Source organism: Hemibagrus wyckioides, linkage group LG07, assembly GCF_019097595.1.
Source record: "Hemibagrus wyckioides isolate EC202008001 linkage group LG07, SWU_Hwy_1.0, whole genome shotgun sequence".
Taxonomy (NCBI): domain Eukaryota; kingdom Metazoa; phylum Chordata; class Actinopteri; order Siluriformes; family Bagridae; genus Hemibagrus; species Hemibagrus wyckioides.
The window spans coordinates 15,096,824-15,118,737 of NC_080716.1; the positions used below are offsets into that span (position 1 = coordinate 15,096,824).

The 21,914-nt window shown below is 35.3% G+C and overlaps 2 protein-coding genes across 3 annotated transcripts; both read left to right on the plus strand.

Moving 5' to 3' along the window:
- Nucleotides 1–3,044: 3,044 nt before the first annotated feature.
- serpine1 (serpin peptidase inhibitor, clade E (nexin, plasminogen activator inhibitor type 1), member 1) lies at nucleotides 3,045–6,561 on the plus strand. Its single transcript, XM_058395869.1, has 9 exons — nucleotides 3,045–3,202; nucleotides 4,137–4,378; nucleotides 4,481–4,705; nucleotides 4,920–5,114; nucleotides 5,273–5,471; nucleotides 5,561–5,658; nucleotides 5,742–5,828; nucleotides 5,928–6,011; nucleotides 6,097–6,561. Exons 2-9 carry the CDS (start codon nucleotides 4,138–4,140, stop codon nucleotides 6,132–6,134), a joined length of 1,167 nt encoding a protein of 388 aa, XP_058251852.1. The 5' UTR covers nucleotides 3,045–3,202; nucleotide 4,137; the 3' UTR covers nucleotides 6,135–6,561.
- Nucleotides 6,562–7,550: 989 nt separating this feature from the next.
- On the plus strand, nucleotides 7,551–16,423 carry ap1s1 (adaptor related protein complex 1 subunit sigma 1). 2 transcript variants are annotated; one of them, XM_058395543.1, is made up of 7 exons: nucleotides 7,551–7,728; nucleotides 9,872–9,903; nucleotides 10,167–10,191; nucleotides 12,282–12,460; nucleotides 14,068–14,176; nucleotides 14,401–14,538; nucleotides 15,247–16,423. In XM_058395543.1, exons 4-7 carry the CDS (start codon nucleotides 12,282–12,284, stop codon nucleotides 15,292–15,294), a joined length of 474 nt encoding a protein of 157 aa, XP_058251526.1. In that variant the 5' UTR covers nucleotides 7,551–7,728; nucleotides 9,872–9,903; nucleotides 10,167–10,191; the 3' UTR covers nucleotides 15,295–16,423. The 2 variants fall into 2 exon arrangements, with proteins under 2 accessions (XP_058251526.1, XP_058251525.1); XM_058395542.1 differs by lacking the exons at nucleotides 9,872–9,903; nucleotides 10,167–10,191 and having other exon boundaries at nucleotides 7,554–7,728.
- The last annotated feature ends 5,491 nt before the right edge of the window (nucleotides 16,424–21,914 follow it).

A 21,914-nucleotide genomic window follows, 5' to 3' on the forward strand; every position in this document is an offset into this window, starting at 1 on the left:
TCTTAAAGCTAAGACAATAAAATCAAAGAACATTCTTTGTTCCTGAGTGTCCATTGACATGAGATGTTTTAGCTTTTTTCCATTCTTTTGCTCCATTGGTCACATCCTGTGCTGAATGTTTTGACAATAATGGCATGCATCTGATTAAGCATTAAGAAACTTTGGAATTACTGAGCAATTCTGTGTTACTGGATGCTGAGTGTATTGGCCCAAGGTCCCAGGTGAACAGTTGCTGATTTTACAGTGATTTTACTATTGTGGATACACAATAGATCTAATGAACATCTTCTCAAGTCTAATCAAACTGTCACTTATGCATTTTTTTAATCTACAGAGTTTCATTTTTGTAAAAAAAAAAAAAAACATTTCTGTCAAAGTGGTGTGCCACAAAATGTCGAAGTGTAGTACCATCATTAGTTGGAACAAAACGTATCTTCTGTCACATTAACTGTTGGGCTCAGAGGTCTGAGAGAGAGCATGTCATCCCTTACACACAGAAGAGATTTCCCGCTTTCTTTCATGAACTTGGTCACACACTCAACCACACTACTTCTGCTTTCTCTCACTTAAGATCACTTTCTCTCTGTCATTTCTTACACAATTGCATTTTACCGTTTTAATAGTTACAACACGTTTTTGCAGTTAAAAAGGGATAATATTATTTAATTAGTGTGTATTGCCACTGTTCAGTTTGGTGATTTAGTAGAACATAATGATATGTGGTCACTTGGTCACACACACAGTTTAAATAGATGGAAGCAAACAAAAATGGTATCTGTGTGAACTCCTCATGTCATTGGACCAGTGTTTATAAGAACAACTGTGAATAAGCCTTTTGTGAAATGGAAAGTTGAGTCAAGGCAGGCAAACAGAGACAGCTTTCAAATTATGTTTAAACTGTTGACGTTGTAAAATAAGAGAACACACCTATAAGATACTTGCACTGAGTGTTCCTTAACATTTTATCAAGCAGGGCACATTGGACAGGACAAATTAATATATATTTATTATTTGTCAAAGAGCTTATTGCGTAAATTGTCAGGAAAATGCTTATGTGAAGACAAGTTGAGTTCTTATAGAGCAATAAACATTGTTTGGTCAGTGTTTTCAGTCTTATTGATTGGTATATGCAGCTATGTAAAGTAATGTAAAATAGCAAAAAAAAAGTAAAAAAAAAAACAACAAAAAACGACGTGACGTGGAATGTAGCAATTCATGAGATCATACAGTCTAATTATATGCATGCAGTTCATGACCTTAATAACACAAGGTTCTGTTTCGGGTTAAGAATCAACAAGAGACAGAACTTTGTAATAAAATCATGATTATGTCTTTTCATCAACAGATACATTACTTTGTTGTCTGGTTTTGTCTGAACATGCCATTGTCCAAGATAACTAATACTTGATTCTTTATGTTACTTATTCAAGTATTCACTTATATATTCATCTACTCATGTGTCAGGAAAACATCATACTCTATATTAATTTTCCAGCAATTAACAGTTATTGGTTAAACATGTATAATGTAATATGATGTATATAGTATATATTGGTACATAAGGACATAAGTAGTTTTCAGAAATTAATGTACTTTTTTCCTAGACACCAAAATTGTTACTGCTGATCAAAGAAATGTTAGTTAAACTTGTAACTGTAACTGTTTACAAGTTAAAGTTTAAAGTATAGTACTGTATACTATAAACCTTTGCCACTGTTATGAGCTAGTAAAACTGAAGAGATGTCATAGTTGGAAAAGGCATAAAAGGATTCTGTGCTTGCTCCAGAATGTGACTTAAATTAATGGATTTTCCAAAATCCCCTTGGCCCATATGGCTACAATGAATCATCCCCAAAGTGAGTTCCCATGTTCGTCTGTAATGTGAAAAGGGTGGGCGTTCTCACTGGGGTCTGACTTTGAGGACTTTATTTCCTATTGTGATATGGAATAGTGCTAATTTAAGAAATACTGTGTACATAATCCAAAAATAGTTTAATGATCACGTGGAAAGGAAATGGACATGGTATAGTGATATGGAGCTCATGTAGACATCTGAAATTTGTCAGTATGTGACATCACTTTTATAGAGTGTTGCTAATTTTATTTGGTGGTGTGCTTTACATGGGTGTCTTTAACCTCAAAATCTTTTTTGTCTGGTAAGTGGTTCACGTCAAACACGCAACCATTTAATTATTACCTTTGTGTTGTAGTACTTTTGGGAAAAGCATATTCTTTTATTTTACATTAATCTATGTGATTAATTCCAAGTGGTTGCTTTTTATCTCCGAGTCATAGTGTACAGCTCCAGGTACAGACAAGAATGTCGAGTCACTGCCAAATTATTATTCCACACAAACTGTTGCCCAAAATGTGACACATAACACAGTTGCCTACATTATATATCAGTCCTGTTTTTCTCATCATTGTGTCACCAGACGCTCAGTCATCTAAGAGAACTCAGGCCTCTCAAGAACCTCTCCATGAGCATCTGCCCTGGAATGCTATATCCTCTACTATAAACTATAACTACTAATACAAACCTTTACTGGAGGATCCAGCCAGTGAGATAAGCTTGAGCCAGAAACTTACTAAGTTTCATTTCATTTCATTCAGTGTGATCTCTGATCCTTAACAAAAAGAATACTTATTTATGACAAAGAATAGTTTAATTAGAATATTGTTAATACACATTAAAATACACATATGTGTAATGTATCATATCTGTTTTTTTCATCCATGTAATTTATAGTATTTAAGTTTACAGTTTGCAGGATATCTGCTTTCCCTAGTCTGGCATCAAGACAATACGTAATCATTGTTTGTGTGTATAATTTAACATATTGAGTGGATGTAGTGAAGTATTTAGTAATTTAATTAGGAAGCGCATGCAAAAGGTTCACTGACTGCCAAGTCCTTGGCCCCAGTGAATCTTTTAGTTGAGTGCATATGACTCAGTTTTGTCTACAGTCTCGATTTTTTCATGTCTGTGTGAAGTAAAGTGAAAGCAGAGGAGGAGGGATGAAGCAGACTGGAAAGACAGACAGATATGACTTCACAACTTCCGTTTGCTGGAGAGGCGGAGTCCTGAGTTATTTAAATAGCAGAGAAATTTGCTGAGACTCAGTTCATGCTTGACAGGCAGATCCAGAAGACAATCTGCAAGGCTGAATTGTTGGAAGAGCCTAAAAAAAAATACTTTCAGGTAATGATTTTGATTTGCATACAGTGTTTTGTTCTGAAGTATGCTTTGGTATTTTAATATGTTTGCATATTTTAAAAATGCCTCAAGCTACTTGTATTGCCAAGTTTACTTTGCTGTCCTGTCAGTTAATGAATGATAGAAAAGGGGAACCAGCTTACACGTAATATTGTGAAGTTGATTGTTTGGCAATCTATACAGAGAATAAAATTTTATCTGCATATATTTTACCTATGTTGGTTATGGAAATATTTATAGCACTATTTAACTATTCCAGAACTATTGAAATCTAAATCTAAAATATGATAAAACTGTTATAGCTAAGTAATAACTTTGGTAGCAGAGAAAAGTGTTATGAATTAATAGCCAAGCTCATGTTACCAATCACCTCAATGTACCATGTTTCATTCCTCAATGTCACCTAGATTTCGAAAAATAATTTTAATTTTATGTATGTATATATATATATATATATATATATATATATATATATATATATATATATATATATATATATATATATATATATATATATATATAAGACTGTGGACAGCTACAATGCTTTTGAGACGGAAAGTACTTTCTTGGCATTGCAAGCACCGCTCATGTAACTGGACCAGTGTATTTTAGGACAGTTATGAATGAACCTTTTGAGAAAAAGAAAGGTGAGTCAAGGCAGCCAAATGAAAACATGCCTTTTAAACCCTTTGTGGTTTGTAACCAAGTGGAAAAGTCAAACATACATATGCACTTAAGATTTTAACAGTTTTTCACTTGTAACATGTTATAATAATCTGTATTAGAGTTAAAGTGTAAAATGCAATGGAGAAGTAATAGTATGTTTTCAACTGACCACATTTCTTTGTTTGTTTGAATTTAGTATTAACTCTTGAATTAGCTAAAAGCTAAATAGCATGTTCTATCTCTCTTAATGCAGGATGCAGGGACTGTGTGTACTGATGATACTCACCTTTTGTGGGTCAGCTCTGGGTAACCATCTGCTGGAGCAGCAGACAGATTTTGGACTACGTGTGTTTTCAGAAGCTGCCCAATCCAATCCACATCAAAATCTCATTCTGTCTCCCTATGGCATCTCTTCAATGCTGGGGATGGCTCAGGTGGGAGCCTACGGTTCCACTTTACAGACTCTAAAACAACACATGGGCTATTCTCTGCAAGGTAGGAATCAAGACAGTGGTCTAAAATATGATCAATTTGCAAATGTAGTAGGGCAATAATTTTATGTATTCCTCCAACTTCCTGCACTTTTTACATGTACAGATCGTGGAATGTCACGTAAACAGAGGCTTCTTCAGAGAGACCTGGCCAGTGAAGAGGGAGTGGAAGTAGCGAGTGCTGTAATGGTGGACAGAAAGGTAGTCTTGGAGAAACTCTTCCGACGTAGCCTTTTGAAGGCATTTCAGAGTGTGCCACACCAAGTGGACTTTAGTAATCCTGACACTGCCTTGAAGGTCATCAACTCTTGGATGTCAGAAAACACTGGAGGTATGTTTGTGTATGTGATGCAAATTTGGGAGCGGGATTGATTGTTTATTTTAAGTTCCTTCAAATAACTTTTAGGAATTAATATTCTTTCTAAAGCATTTGTTGATTATGCTTATAATAATTAAGTATAATTGGTGTGTGTATGGCTGTGCAATTCTCATGGAACCCATTCAAGTTTTGAATTTCTCCTTCCTCCTCTGCCTTTTCTGAGTAGGCATGATCCCAAATTTCCTACAATCTGGAGTGCTGAGTGACCAGACACGTTTGGTGCTGTTGAATGCTCTCCACTTCCATGGGCTTTGGAAGAACCCTTTTGACCCAAAGCTGACTGCAGAGGGCACCTTCCACACAGCTAATGGCAGTGAAGTGTCAGTGCCGATGATGAGATCAACACAGACGTTCAACTATGGTGAGTGTGAAAGATGTAATGATAAATATATGAATTAATGTATAAATTAACCTGGATGATAGATAAATAAGTGAGTAAACATATTAATGGACTGGTTAGTTTTAAGTTGTATTCAGCCAACAGTGTTTTAAGTATTGTTTTCATCTCTCTCCACCCAGGTGAGTTTGTTTCAGAAGAAGGCATTGAATATGATGTTATTGAGGTGCCATATGATGGGGACTCACTGAGCATGCTCATAATTTCATCATTCGAGAGGGATGTACCACTTTCTGCCTTAACCAAAGAGCTGTGCAGCAACAAAATCCAGGAATGGAGAGAGCAGTTGAGGAAGGTTAATCGAGAGCTGGTGATTCCAAGGTAAAATAAATGCATTACACAACAGGTATCTATTTCTGGTTTATTTTATGTAAGCCTAATACTGGTGTTTCCACCAACCTTATGTCCAGGTTTACCTTAGACACAGAAGTTGATCTGAAGTCAGCATTGAACAAGCTGGGTCTTGGTGAGATCTTCAGTAAAACCGCTGATTTCTCCCGCATTACTAGTAAGTAAAGAAAAATATACTCTTCATGCATTTCATATATTTATTATTTGCTTTTAATAATTGATTTTCTCTTTTACCCTCAGCTGAAGAGCCTTTGTATGTATCGAAGATTTTACAGAGAGTAAAAATTGAGGTGAATGAAGAGGGAACCAAAGCATCTTCTGCTGGAGGTACAGATAACTTTCACTTAAATATATAGTTGTTTTGCTTCTTTAAACATAAGAACTGATAAAGAAGGTCACTCTTATCACTTATGTATATCTTTTTAGGTGTCATCATCTATGCTCGCATGGCCATAGGAGAACATATTTTGAACCGCCCATTCCTCTTTCTCATACAGCACAAGTCAACAGGTCAGATTGTTGTTGGGTTTTTGTCTATGGGATTTTGTAAAAAGTTTCTTGATGCCTATTCTGACATCTCTTTTGTATTCCACAGGTGCTGTGCTGTTCACAGGTCAGGTGAACCAACCTTAGAAGTATTAGCAATCCCAGAAGCATAAGATTACTGTCAAGATTACAAACAACAAGATTACTGTCACTGTCTTCAAAGAAATTACTACTGAGTCAGCGCAGGATTGGCAAAAAGATAAAGAGTTGATAATTTTACATGCATCCTGGAGAGCCCCCTAGAAAATGTACTTTGGAACCACAGCCTCCAAACAGTTTGACAAAGATTTTCTAAATTTAGGTCCTTTGTTTGACTGGAAATTTAGGTCTTGTATCTATCTCATCATTAAGCGGATATTATATACCAGTAAGGGCTGCATAGTGTAGTGTGTGTGGTGGATGACATTGTAAAAACTATGTAAATGAAGGAAAACACTGTTGTATGTTTAAAAACAGACAGATTTCTAAGGTTTTCATAAATTCATTATCCCTCTAACTTAAAAAAAAAGAAAAAGCAGTATTCTAAAACAATATTTTTTACCTGCAATCTGTTGTATAAAATTTGCAAGAGAATATATATAGATTATATGATGTTTACTTTACATATTATATTCAGTGCAAAGCTGTATTTTTTTAAAGATTATATTTATTTCTGTGTGAAGTTTTTTTATATACTTTTATGTGAAGATGGAATATTTGTATATGGATCGTACTAAACTAAAATAAACATTCTTTATAAAGAAAAAATCGGCGTGCTTCGTTGCTTCTTTTGGTGTTTCATTTGCAACTGAGGACACCTGGTGTTCATACATTTCATACAGAGAGAGAGAGAGAGAGTTATGGGATGCGGTCTATTGCTAAATTTGGCCATCAAATCAATACTGCAGCATTGTAAAACAACACTACTTATGTGTGCCCAAATAGTAAACGTGACAAACTGGGGTATATTACTTAGTTAACTGCGTTGCATTGCTGTATTTCAAGGAGAATATTACTTATGATTGCAAAATGACAAAACATTCAAAATTATGCACTATATAGTCGACATGGAGCGGCCTTGGGAGTAAAAATCAGTACATCTCTTTCAAAGTGAAATAAAAGCGGGGATAGAAAAAGATTTATAGATCACGTTCTCCCTTCACTGGTTGGACATTTTGGTATATGCTCCTTAGTATAAACAACATCTCACTTCGCAAATGAACTTGGTGTTAACACTTTTCCTGCAGACGCATACGTAAGATCGTCCGAGTCCCATCACCATGGAAACCAAAATCAGCCTACGAGTTTGTCATGGCAACAACACCTCATCCACGACACTTACTAACGGCGATTACAAATACAAAAAAAAGACTCATTCAAAGTCAGAACAGCAAACTGTAGCCTGCACACAGAATGGTAATTAACCAATCGTAAAACACATATGTGACAGCAGGAAGGCGGATCTCCTAGTTACCGAGCCTTGACATGAATTCCCTACACGAAAGGAGCCTCTACAAGCAGCATTACGCAGTGCGCATGCGCGCAGGAGGCGATGACGCTTCCTTTCCAGTCTCAATGGGGCATTACCGAACTACTAAGAGTGTAAAATAGACATGAATAACTAGTAGTTTGCCTTTCTGATTAAAGCGTCTTTCTTGTACATTTTGATTGCACTGGACACTCTCGAGAAGCTGAGAAAATGGTAAGTTAATTCGTGTGCCGAAACCGAGAGAGAGACTTTGTCGGCTAACGTTACAGCAAGCCGAACAGCTTTTCGCTAGCCATTTCAGATTCTAAAGATAATGTACATATGAGAAACTAACGTCTGTGATAACGCACTGTATATAAACGAATATAAATTATTTTAGTAATTTATAGTGCGTCAAGGTATTTAGCTCAGTGTTTGTCTTATATGATGTGTATATGTAGGAGAGAGGTCGGTATGTTGGATGTGTCGAATGTGTCAAACTTGTTGTGTCGATAGCTAGCGCAAAACCTGTGCACTCCTTCCCTAGTTTAACCTCGTAGCATAGCTAGCTAAGTAGCCGGTTAGATAAGAGACAACTTTTAGCTCTCGTTTACATTACATTTCACAGCTTCACCGCCTAATACAGTAGTTATAGTTTTTGTTTTAAATGTTTTATTACATTTCAGAATTTCAGTGTACTACAGAGGTATTGTGAACAAAAGCGGAAACGCTGGAGTTCTACCTGTACTCAGTGACTTCACCAGTACACCTGTATTTTATATATATATATAATATTCTTAGTCCATTTTGTTCAGGTACAAACAGGGTGATATGGTAGCTTAGTGGTTAAGGTGTTGATCAGACTAATGATCAGAAGGTTGTGAGTTTGACTTCCAGGTCCACCAAATCCACCAGTGCTGGGCCCCTGAGCAAGGCCCTTAACCCTCACTTGATCAGTTGTATAAAATAAGATCAAATGTAAGTTGCTCTGGTTAAGGGCGTCTGCCAAATGCCAGATATGTAAATGTAACTTCATGAAGGATTGATAATAATGACTGTAGCCTATCTGTTGCTCTGTACTATCTGTCAGCTCTTCTAGACCCTGTCTACCAGTGGATAATTAGTTAGTGGTGGATCATTCTCAGCAGCAGTGACATTGCATCGCAGTGGTATGAGCGCATTAGCCACCGCTTTGGTGCAGGGATGTTTTCAGTATTTAATTTAGTCCAGTAGTGTTTCCTACCAGATTGCTCCTGCTATTCAGAAACTGTATGATAATGAATAGACAAAGACAGTTAAAACACAATCTATGGATAAATTTGATCTTTTTGTGAACCTACAAAGGTGTATAGTGTTTAAAGACTGCTGCACCTGTTCATCCTGACATTACTAACATGTCAGTGTTGCTTCTGGGCTGAGAATGTTTTCACCCTCAAAATCATATCTAGATAGTTGTGTACCTATGGTCGTCAATTTTAGTCCTCTTCCACTGTCCCTAGACACTACACTTTTTTCCTAGCACCCATTTCTACCCTGTAGCATTACCATGTTTCTAAATTCATTTCTGAGACCAGTGCGTCTGATTTAACAGCCATCCTAGGGTGTTAAACCAGCTATCAAAAAGCTTGCTAGCACTTTATGATAAGTGACATCTGCAGTTTGTTTTTGTCAGGATGTTCATAGAGAATCTGCTAGAAATAACAACAAACAGTGACAATGAGTTCCCAAAAACTGTTAGTTGGTAGATGTGCTTGATCTTGATTAAGCATATACTAAAAGCATTAAAAAGGAACTGTGTGTCCTTGTTGATGACTGACCACTCAGCAGTATACCTGCACTTTGCCATAAATGCTAAGCTGTTTTCAAATAAGACAAATAGGCATTTTAGTGCCAAAGGGTTTGTTTGTACCCAATTAGTTACCAAGTCACCACTTCCAGTATGTGAACAGCTACGAGTGTTCTTTTTAGATGCACCATTCAATTTGCAATACATAATTCTACAGAACTTAAGCAGAAAGTATAACCAGAACAAAATGTGTCAAAGATGTGCTGCAGTTTACTCCAGATGTAAATTACAGATGAAATTGCTTTTTGTGAATCCTTTGTCATAAGCATAGTCATGCTACTGGGTGGTATGAACTTTAGAGGGAAATTTATCAGTAGACTTCCTGTATTTCAACAGCTACTCTGGCAAGGAAGTTATGTCCCTTATGTTCAAGGTGATAAGGCATTGTTTGTGGTTCTCAAACTAGTTTGTGTGCCCTGATGACCTGAATAGCATTCAGCATTTATGCCTTCAGCTTGATTTCATTAGAATATTGTAGAGTTTTCATTTTGTTACAATATAAGTCCTCTCTCCTTTTCTTTGTGAAACTAGACATATACAAACAAGAGAGAACATTCACCACAGTAAGTAAGATCATTAGATTAGCTGTAAGCTGTGGTCTGCCTATGTTTGTGCACATGTTTGTAGCTGTATAGTAACAGTAGCTGTAAAACATATTTTGAGCTGATATTTTGCTTTTATGCATGTTATTTTGAAACTAACTACTGTGTTTTGTGATAGTAATTAATTTTCAATCAAATTATACACTGTTTTGGTATCACCTTCAATGATTGGCCTTGATTTGTTTCTTAGTTGTGATTTTCTCATTCTCTTTGTTTTTTTATAGCCAAAATGCTTCTTGATGAATTCTGGTAAATATACATATTTTAAATGAGAACAAGCATAGCTGATGTTCTACATGAGCAGACAGATGTAGTCTTTCCGTCTTTGGAGAATGCTATTTTTAGCCATGGCCTCAATTAATCTTTTTCTTACACTCCTGATCACACCAGGCTAGAGGACGGATGGTACCAGTTTAAAAAAAATAAACAACAAAAAACTTGATCAGTATGATACCTGGGATATGTTAGTATATTAATTAGCTAGTGTGAGTGGACACACACCTGTGGTTTGAACAAAGTAGAGTCACACACTTTAATCTAATTGGCATTGATAATATCTGTATGCACATTACACTTTTATGAAGTCTTCTTGCACTGAGGACCATAACATGTAATTTATTTAACACTGTGTCTCTAAAGGGGTTTCATATGTAAATCAACCTCTATTAAATTCTGTTTCGTGTATACTTCCCTGATCCTTTAAAAAAACATCTGCTAACGACAGCTCTGCATCCAGTTCATGAGTTTTAATCAAATATTTACAGGCATATCTTTTTGTGTGCTCCTAGTGTATAGGTGTATTGTGTCTTAATATTACATGATGATCTTATATTCAAAAATAAATGTCATGTATTAGATTGTCCATACTGGTGACTCTAACATCCATTTAAATTGCTTTTTCATAATTTCTTAATACACACTTTATTCAGTTTGCTCAGTGACATGTATTCAAGATTCAAGAAGATTTAAAAAGCTTTTATTGTCATTTCAACCACATATAGCTGACGCAGTACATAGTGAAATGAAACAACGTTTCTCAAACGTTTCTCATACAACATAAACATAATACATAAAACATAATACTATGCTACATAAACATACAATGTAAAGTTTAAATACGGACACAAAACAGAGCTAGGACAGAAGTTTGTTCTAGCCACATAAAGTGCAAAGTGTGCAACTAGGTGCAAACAGAGCAAAGACAAGACAGTGCAAAAACAATAAGTACAAAAAGACAACACAAAAATAGAGGACACTTAGCGCCGAAAAAGCTATGACACAATGAAATGCAATGTGCAATGAAACATAAAATGAAATGATGTACAACTTGAGAAACTGGGGTAACTAATAACATTGTTATTAATAAGATTGTTGTTTTATTTTTTTTTATTCAATTGATTGTTTTATTTATATATATATATATATATATATATATATATATATATATATAATCATATATGTTATTAGTTACCCCAGTTTCTCAAGTTGTACATCATTTCATTTTATGTTTCATATATATATATATATATATTGTGCAATATTGTAGAAATGTTGTGTCAGGGTACCTTCCAGTTATTGCCCCTCTTTACAGTAGACAGGTGCACTGCCTATCTCTATATTTACTCTGGTTAAGGTAAACATGGGGTCTGCTGTCCTGGTGCAGTTATAATCAGTGGCTTGTAGAGAACAGCAAATGGTGAACTGAAATTCTCTGACCTAGCTTACTAGTTGTGGATGGAGTGAGCTCAATGGAGGATGTTATATGTAGGCCAGAGCCAGAGGGACTAATGCAGCACTCTCCAACTCTCTCAAATATTTAACAGATGTGAACTATATCGACCCAGCTAATGGTCTAATTTTGAAATGATGAATGATGTTGAAATTGTGCTGCGGAGGAGCCAAACGATCTAACATTTGTATAAGCCAAAGCTGACCATTTTTATCAGCAGTTTTCCTTTTTCGGCCACATTTATTTTCTCTCTTAGGCATTGCAGGAATGATCTGTTATCTAAATCTGTGCCATACCTAATAAAATGTTCAGTTAAAGTCCCCACAGCATAAAAAAGCACTGATCAAACATTTGTTGATTACTTTGCTCCCCCTTGTGTATCTTTGTATGAAGCCATACAAAGATGCACAGAGCTGTCAGTAAGCATTGGCCTAACTTTTATAGAACAGCTTGTTCTTTATCTGCTGTGGCCTGGTTTAGCCTGCTTCATTTAGTTTCACAGGAAATTTACACTTTTCTTTTAATAAATTTATTTAAAAGGTGGTGATGAACAGTTCCCTATTTGTTCACTCTGTCTCTATTTCTCTTCCATATCTGTCTCTCTATGTAGATGCGTTTTATGCTGTTGTTTAGCCGGCAGGGGAAGCTGCGACTGCAGAAGTGGTATACAGCCACAGCTGAGCGTGACAAGAAAAAAATGGTGAGAGAGCTCATGCAGGTGGTGCTGGCTCGGAAGCCCAAAATGTGCAGTTTCCTGGAGTGGAGAGACCTAAAGATAGTCTACAAGAGGTGAGGTGACAATAAAAAAAAAATGTACATTGTGTCCCTGAGATAACATTCTTTTTATATTTATTGTGAAGACATTTTAAATTAAGTGAGGTGTGAAGAGCTCAGAGCTTCTTTTATTATTCCCTTTGGTTGATATATTGTTACTGGACACCTTGTTAGTTTAGTTGTCCAAAAAGACCAATAACTATTTTGTAGTTATATCTATCTTCTGTATCTACCGAGTGGTTGTAATGGTACTCAAATCTATTATTCCTTTCAACCTGTTGACAGAAATGAGTAATAATTAATTAATTAATTATTAATAAGAGTGTAAACCTCAGAGCTCCAAATAATATAATTTTAATAATCATAAAAGTCAGTGATTCAATCCTGAATGATACCACAGAATCTGCTACAATATGATATAAATTTATTTTGTAGCCTCTGAACTACATGTGTCCAATTTCATATGATTTACTGTTTGCACAACTGTTTGTCCTTTTTCAGTAATAATGAATTTATAATCAGTTAAAATAGATAATATTTGACTTATTATTTCCTTGATTGTTTTAAATTTTGCCTTTTAAGCGTTTAAATTGATACAGCAGTCCAAATCGTCCGATTGTTACACCTTTATTAACTAGCATGCCATCTGTAAATTAAACATGAACCATTTTTTGTTCAGCTAGTGTTTCAGAGTTGCACTTACTGCCTTTATAGATCTATTGCAATGTCTGATGTTAAACATGTATACACACACAGGTGACCTGGTGTGTGTATAATTACAAATTACACACTGTCTCATAGTTGCACAATACACAGCCACACATGCACACTTACTTTTTGTTCTACTGAAGGTCAGTTAAATGTGTGTGGTGAAATGTAGCTCAAACAAATGCAAATAGACTAAAATGTCCTTGTGTGTTCTCTCCAGTTGTGTAATTTGCTCACATGTAATGTTTAAGTGTGAAACTTGGCATTTCTGTGAGGTTCTGCAGCCTGAGTTGACCTGAAATGTCAGAAGTTGCCACATCAGCTGTTAGTGATGACTTGCTGTGTGCGTCAGTGTGGAACCACATGTCACATCAAAACATGACACCTATTACACTTTACCTGCTGTTCTGAGAGGCAGGGTGACGTGAGCCAGCACAGATCTAACTGCAGTCAGCCTCACTATTTATTTAACGACTCTCGCAATGTTACTCTGGCTTTTTGCACAGTTGCTGGACAATACATGGTACCTGATGTTAGACTTGGAGATATGCACGTGGAGATATGTTCTATTGAAGATGTTTATGTTCTGCCCACTGGGGGCTCTTACAGAAAAGGCTTCTCGGTGTCAATGTGAGCTGGCATAATATACAGTCCATCATATAGTCAAATATTTATTTATTTTTAATTTTTTTCCCTAAAATCTGCTGCTTGAAGTAATGTAAACTTTTGTTTTGTTGCACACAAAGCTTTGCACACTCAAAAAGAGTAGAAAGCTGGTGGACATTTTCACAGTAACACAGGTTGAACCCATTGAGTCAGTAAATTGCATGTGCATTAAAGACAGTAAAATTGTATACTTGAAAATATGTTGGTTAGCCTCTGTTCTTACCTGTGGAGTGTGTGTATGTGTGTAGGTATGCCAGTCTGTATTTCTGCTGTGCAGTTGAAGAGCAAGACAACGAGCTGATTACCTTAGAGGTCATACATCGCTTTGTGGAGCTGCTGGATAAGTACTTTGGCAGTGTGAGTCATTCTTCAATTTTACTTCTTTTTTTTTTCATCCATCGCTCTCTGTCGCTTTCACTGACCAATGCTTTCTATTTGCTATTAGCTTTTTTCTATATCTCTGTATGTTTCATAGCTTTGGCCTCGGCACACCATTTCTTCTGTTCTTTCTACCATTTTCTTCATTACTGAGCCTATTTTCTCTGTAGCATTTTGTCTCTAATTTGTTTTTTCTCCTCTAGGTGTGTGAGCTTGACATTATTTTTAATTTTGAGAAGGCTTACTTTATCTTGGATGAATTTCTGATGGGGGGAGAAATTCAGGACACTTCAAAAAAAAGTGTGCTCAAGGCTATTGAACAGGCTGACCTGCTGCAAGAGGTGTGTATGTCTTTGTGTGCCATTTCACACAAAATGTAATTATTTTATTGTTTTTAAAAATCTGATTTTGTTTTATTCATTGTCTGGAATTAACTATACAATCTGGTTAAGACTGATTTTAAATATATATCTCTACCTGATATATATAGCTACTACCTGATGCACTGAAATAAAAAATGCCCTTAAACTATATGTATACTGGGCTGAAAACACAACAAAACAAAAAAATTTAGATTCATTGTTATTCATTTGTTTTTTGTGCTATTACATAGTGTATATTGCTTTATCATGCTTGAATTACTGAGAATTATTTTGCTAATCTATCACTGTACAAAATGCATAAAAAACAGACATTGGCCACTGCCACAACAACTTTACACATGCATAATGCCAACTGTGTAGCGTCAGAAAATATGGCTGCCAACCTTAGGTCTTTCTATCAGTTCAAGGTGATTAAAAATATCCTAATCTCAGCGGATGCTGCCTAATTTAGCAACACTGAAAAAGGTGGTGATTTAGTGTGAACGTGTCAGTAATGAGCAAGAAATAGCAGAGCATATGCACTATTTCTAACATTTATTTTGATTGAAATGATTTATAGATTTTTATATCATGTTGACATGTGTATTTTAGAAAATATAAGCTGTCAAAAATGACCTAAAATCATTTGTGGCTGATTTAACTGTTTTACTTTTTGGTCTGTCCTAGGAGGATGAGTCTCCAAGGAGTGTACTGGAAGAGATGGGCCTGGCATAGAATCTACTGAGTTTTAGAAGGGACAGCTTTAGGTACTACTACTGCATTTGGCAAGGTTAATGGACTTTTAGAATATCTTTGGGGAGGGAGGGTCAAGGATGACATGAAAAAGGACACACAGGATAGAGGGATGGTTTAAAAGTGTCTATACAGGTTTTATACTACTGAGTTCCGCATGTGATTGTACTTTTTTCAGCCCCATTTGTATTCATAATGTTAAAATAGCTGCGTCTAACCAGGACTCTCTTTCTGAAGACACACTATACAGATTATAGTGTGTGTGATACAGATTAGACACTTGAACTCGATACACAGCCATTTATTTGTAATGAACTGAAAGTGCATCAAGCCTTACCATGTTAACAAAAGGAGACAATTGCACAATATGCTTTTAGTCCATGAGGAGCAGTTATTTATTTCTGCAATCTCAAATTAATATATTCAGAAATACTTAGATTGTATTTTTGCTGCTCAGGAAGGATTGGCTGTAACCATTCATGCATGTCTATTTTTAAATGTGATGCAAGATTATAAAGTAGATAACCTATCAGGCCTGAACTGCTTGCTCTGCAGTATAGGGACCACACAGTAAATCTGTGTATACGTGTGAGTGTATGCGTTAAAAAAAGTGTGTGTATGTGTGTTTATAGTGAGTGGGAGGCGTATCTGTGCTCTTCCCTTGCACAGTCTACCATTAAAGCAGTTTTCCATGAGCCAGATTTAAAAATAAACTGTGATGTGTGACATAGGAAATAGAAGAGAAATATTGAATAGGCCTTTGAGTCAGTAGAATATTGAATAGACTGCTGCATATGGTCTATTCATTCAGTTCTAGTTCTATGAACCACATCTGCAAAGTCTTTGAATGTTTATTTTAATACAAGAGGGGAAAAAATACCCACAAAATGGTACCTAACCTCTTTCCTGTTTTGTCTGTTTCTACTTCCTGCTTTCCAAAGAGATGCGTCTGACTGTAAATGCGTAGTCTTGGAATAAAAAGGGAATAATATTTGAATAACTCCTTTTAAAAAATGAGGGCTTTGGCATCATGTGTGACGTAGTTAGGATAAAATTTAAAAACAAAAAAGTTTTTTAATGTATTGTCTGAAATAAAAAAAAAAGAATGTTTTGAGAAGAGTTGTGTATTTTTCTTCCTTAATACTGAGCTATTCTGTGTCAAATTGCTGGTGCTCACACCACCTGTCTCATGTTTTGGAGATGATTCATTAGAAGGTACATAAAGATGCAGATTCTGTTTAAACTGATTGAAAGAATGTTAATTAAATGCAAAGAGAAATGCAGACAAGTTCTCACAGAAATAATAAGCTCTATAAAAAAAATTCAGCAAATTGCACAAATGAAGCTAAAACCTTCACATCAGGTTTTGTTATCTGACAGTTGTAGCATAATTACACAGCCTGCCTTTGCTGGGTAAAATTATGGAGGTGTTTATGAATTATTCTTTCTGTTAAATTAACCCATTAAGAAAAAGTTTGCAGTCTGATTTTATGCAGTCCTAATCTTTTATTTACACATTTTACATTTAAGTTTTCATTTGAAGAATATCTATTGTTGGTCTGATTTTAAGACTTTTTTTTTACACTAATTAATTTATTATAAAATAAATAAAAAGTTTGAACAGCCACATCTTTATCTGTCTTCTGATACAAATCCAAGATTGGTGTGGAATATGTATGTCCATGGAATAACTAAATTAATTAATGCAGCATGAGGACATGTCTCCCTGTCCATTAGCTATAAGACTGTGTGAATGTCATTTTTATAAATAAAATAAAACCCAATTTCACTGTAAATTTGGGTCTGTATTGAGCATTTCTTTTGCCTTTTTTAAATTGATGAATTAACTGACTCTTCTTGTACAATTAGTGTTTGACAAGAAAATAACATCAGTTTCTGTATAGAAACCAGTCCTTTGTTTTTGGCTGTTTGTGTGGAGCGGCGATGTAACACTGCGTTAGAGTTAGCGACTGAGAAAATGGGATCGAGAGAGATGGAGCATGTAAGTGGATGAGTCACCAGTCTTTTGTCACAGTGGTGCAGTGAAACTGACTGCACCATCACGACAAGAAAGACATAGGATGTGTGTGAGGGAGAGTGGAGAAAATCTATTTTCACATTAACTGGAACACACTGAACTCTCTGAACTCACTTATGTGGTTCACTTTAGAGAAAGGTAGTCTGTACATTTTTATTCCTTCTCTCATATTGTTTTGCAGTTTTCCCCTCTTGGGTTCTTTCTTTCCTCTGTCCCCCCAAAAAAGTTAATGTCTGGCTTAAGTAATTTTTAACACAGGGAAACAATAGTCCTGCTAGATGTACAAGTGTTATGTTCACATCACACCTACTCAAATATACATACATAGAAAAAAAGTCATTTCTAACATTTAATTGACAAAGCTTTGGATGCAAATACAATAAGTAAATGAAAGGAGCATATTTTAAATCTCAAAATTCTTTTACTTTACTATTTACCCTACATTTTATAGAATTAAGAAGAGATGTATTCCACAGGGCCAACACAGGCTTCTCAACAGTACAGAAGTCTTCTAAACATAATGTGGGGTTAAACATAAGAAAACCTGTAAAGCTATTTCGAAAAGCATAGACATTTTTGTGTACAGTGGTTTAAAGTTTTCATAATGTCTTAAACAGTAGTAGTCCTACATTAGATTACTATTTGTGCAGAAAAGTTATAGGGGTTCCCATTAAAAAATGGCAGATGCCATCTGTATGCCTGTTAAAATTATTTTAGTATTTTTATCTGTAAGAAAGAAACATTTAAACAGTCACCCTAAATTTTGTAACGTAAATACTCAATTCCTGTCACACTCTCATAAAATATGATGGATGTATTACCTCTCTGGTAATGCACTTGCAAAGGATTCTCGTTAATAATCTGTGGGCGTACACATAGACGCCATCTTATTTGGCACAGCTGAGTCATATATTTTTGCACTTTCCTCTACCAAGGACATCAAACAGAGCAGTATTCATTTTGAAAATTACATGATCTAACTTGAGAACAGTGATAGGGCCAATATGTACTTAGTAGATAACTGGAATATGACACTGAGGTGTTTGCTTTTCTCAATATACTACTTTCAAATTTCTCTAATATGAACATTGCATATATCTGTATCTGCAAACTATAACAAGTACTAATCTTAAGTGAGTGTTAGGTCTGTAAAGTTTTAACTTTAGTGCACCATTCAAACAGCTAAATATTCTACCGAACATTAACTTTGTTACTAACAACAAAAGAATAATAAATATAATAAATAAGTACTGTATAATAAATACTGTTGTCTCTGAACACTGTCTCAGAGCACTGCACTAATAGTGGGTAGTGTCTCCCTTTGCTCTGAAAACAGCCTTATTTCTTTATGGCATAAATTCACCAGGATGTTGGAAAGATTCCTTTGAGATTCTGCTCCATGCTGACATGATTACATCACACAATTCCTACAGATTTTTCAGGAGCTAGTTCATGTTGTGAATCTCCTGTTTCACCGCATTTCAGAGGCGTTCTACTGGATTCAGATCAAGTGACTGGGAATAACACTAAACTCATTGTGATGTTCATGAAACCAGTTTAATGTGACATTTGCTTTGCTTGAAGTAGCAATTAGAAGATGGTAAATTGTGGCCATGAAGGGATGCACATGGTCTCTAGAGACTGTTGTGTGTGAAACCAGCCCAGCTGGCACCGACAAACATGCCACCTTTAAAATCACAGAGATCACATTATATCCCCCATACTGATGGTTGACGTAAACATTACCCAAACTTGCCAGATGGTATCTGTATGATTGTATGCTCTGCACTGCTGCCACATGATTGGCTGATAATTGCATGAATGTGTAGGTGCATGTGTTCCTAATAAAGTGCTCTGTGTGTGTATATGATGTGCTTTGTTTATTTAATACCAAGAGCTGAATATTAATGTGGTCGACATCATATATTTAAAAGTATTCAGTGCAAAACATGTCTGCTACAAAGTTAAAAAAAATCTCCACACTTGGGTTGTAGTTCACATTTGAACTATGTGAAACTAATGATCTACCATAAAATACTGGTGAACTTAGCATAATTTAACTACATTATTTAAAAGCATGCTTTCTTAGTGTATATGCATTTTACTGCGATATACTAGTTTTAAAATTAAATTTATTGGAATATCCACAATTTATCAAAACTAATAGTAGTACTGAGTCTCTTCTTTTAGTGTCTAACAAGTTTAGAGAAAACTTATAAAGGCATCCTGAATCACTCCACATTACCGAACACTTCAAGCTATTTCATTTTTTTAAGCCTGTGTATGTGGCTTGCCCTCCTTATAAAAGTTATAATAACCTCATAAAGCAAACCTCCATTTCTACCCCCTGTCCTTTTTTTAAAGGACCAAAAAGAATTGGACACTTGTCTGCTTAGCTGCTCAGTGTAGAATGTTTTTCAAGTGTGGCATTTGCATTGACACAACCTTGTAAGAGTATGGAGAATGGATGGAACTGCTCATGATCTGAAACATTCACCTTAAGGCGTGTGCACGTATGGCTGCCAATGGAACGGCTCCCAATGTATTTATTCATGATGTGATTATCTGCCCAAATTAAAACCCTTTTGGATGGTGCGTCATAGTGCAGATGGACAGACTTCAAAAGACTTTTTTAGGCACAGAAGTGGAAAGTTCTGCAATGGCCAATGTCAATAACCTGGCCTGACATCAATTAAGCAATCATTTCACTTTCTGCAGGCAGAACCAAAGGTAACACATCCCCAAAACAAGCAGGAACTGAAGTCAGCTGCAGTAAAGGCCTGGCAGAGAATCACCAGCGAAGAAACCTGCTAGGTTGGTGATATACTACAGCTTCCAGGGTTCAGGGTCATGAACCTCAAAGTATTAAAAATGACAGTTTAATTTAAGATAAACAGTGATTGGTATTCCTCAATATTCTTCATTTCTTCCATTATTCTGTCATAATAAATGTAATGTGAATAAATGTAAAGGTAATGTGTCTCTAGTTAGGTAGCTAACATTTTCTAGCTTACCTGATCGATATAGCCAAAAGTATGTGGACACCTGGCCATCACATAGGCATTGTCATGCTGGAAACCTACAGTTCCTACTTGGTTCCAGGGATATTGTAATGCTACAACAAAGGCACTGTATACAACAGTTTGGGGAAGAACCACATATAGCTGTAATGGTTAGGTGTCCACAAACGTTTAGCTATGAAATGTAGATAACCCAAGTTTGCTTTTTTGGTTTACCTGCAGTTTTGTGGACTGTGATTCACTGATTTTGTCACTGCTGATTTCATCGTTCGTTCTAGCAGTGGTCTCTTATTGTGTAACTTTTTATTAATATTATGTAATGTAGAAAGTTCTTATTATGTACTTGGATATCATATGTTTGTTCTTATGTGAACAGAAATGATGGCTTTAATAAACATTTTTATTGGATTCTTTTTTAAATATATAATTTAATTTTATTATGTAAGATGCATTTAGCAATAGAAGAATTGAACTGTAAATTACGATCCTATTTGACAGTAATATGTGTTATGAATAAACTATAGTCCTATGAAAATATACTTTTGCACTTCTTACTATAAAGAAACATTACAGTAAGAATTTCTTGAATATTAAGTAGTTAAATAAAAGAAGGATGGATTGACAAACTACAAAGAAACTATGTTTGCCCATGAAACAGCTATTAACCATAAAATGACAGTAATTAATTTAAAAACAATGATAATTAATAAAAATCTAATTAGCCGAACTTCAAAACATCATTAAAACAGCTGACAGCAGCCAGCAGGAAGGAATGTCTACAATGTTGGCATAATAAGCCTTTGGCTAAAATTACTTTGTAAGTGTTTAAAAATGGTGCATAGAGGACAGAAGCTATTGCTCAGTAAAGTGGAATTTTTTGCTTTCATGAATTGCTTCATCTAGAGAGTTCAGTGAGCATACTATAATATACACTGGGCATAACACTGATGTAAAATATAAAAAATGTTATTAATAAATTTGTTAACTGTTTTCCTTACTCATACGTGTATACATTCTCATGTCTAATTTAGACATTTTATTTAAATTTTTATTTTTAGTCATTTTAATCATTGATATATTGGATTTAAAATCTACATTTGGTACCTAATCATTTTTTGTGGAGATCAAACACCTGTTACAGTTTAGTTCAAGCTGTTTTAGTTCTAGGTCTTATATAAGACAACATCCTATAATATACAAATGTTTATGAAACACCTCATTGGCTGTAACAAATGTTACATGGAGTGAAACTATGCCATGTGATAGATCCCAAGCAGAACTGATTCCTTTGTACTGTGTAGTAGCGCACTGTTTATCTCACAGCTTTCTATTTTTACTAGGCTGTTTAAACAAATACAAAATCAACCTTGCCATTTGTTACCATGGTAAACGACAAAGAACTGTAAAGAGAGAGGGGTAAAACCTCAAGATTTTCCTACTTGTATGAAATTACAGTATACAGTATATTATAGCAGGTCACTTATAAGAATTCCAATGATTCTGGACATGATTATATGTACACAGATACATTATACATATAAACA

Bases quoted from the DNA above. Each gene is read 5' to 3' on its own strand.
- serpine1 (XM_058395869.1), top strand. From the start codon at position 4,138: ATGCAGGGACTGTGTGTACTGATGATACTCACCTTTTGTGGGTCAGCT. The intron at 5,115-5,272 runs GTGAGTGTGAAA...CTCTCCACCCAG, and splicing joins AACACAGACGTTCAACTATG to GTGAGTTTGTTTCAGAAGAA. The intron at 5,659-5,741 runs GTAAGTAAAGAA...TTTTACCCTCAG, and splicing joins TGATTTCTCCCGCATTACTA to CTGAAGAGCCTTTGTATGTA.
- ap1s1 (XM_058395542.1), top strand. The intron at 12,461-14,067 runs GTGAGGTGACAA...GTATGTGTGTAG, and splicing joins CTAAAGATAGTCTACAAGAG to GTATGCCAGTCTGTATTTCT. The intron at 14,539-15,246 runs GTGTGTATGTCT...GGTCTGTCCTAG, and splicing joins AGGCTGACCTGCTGCAAGAG to GAGGATGAGTCTCCAAGGAG.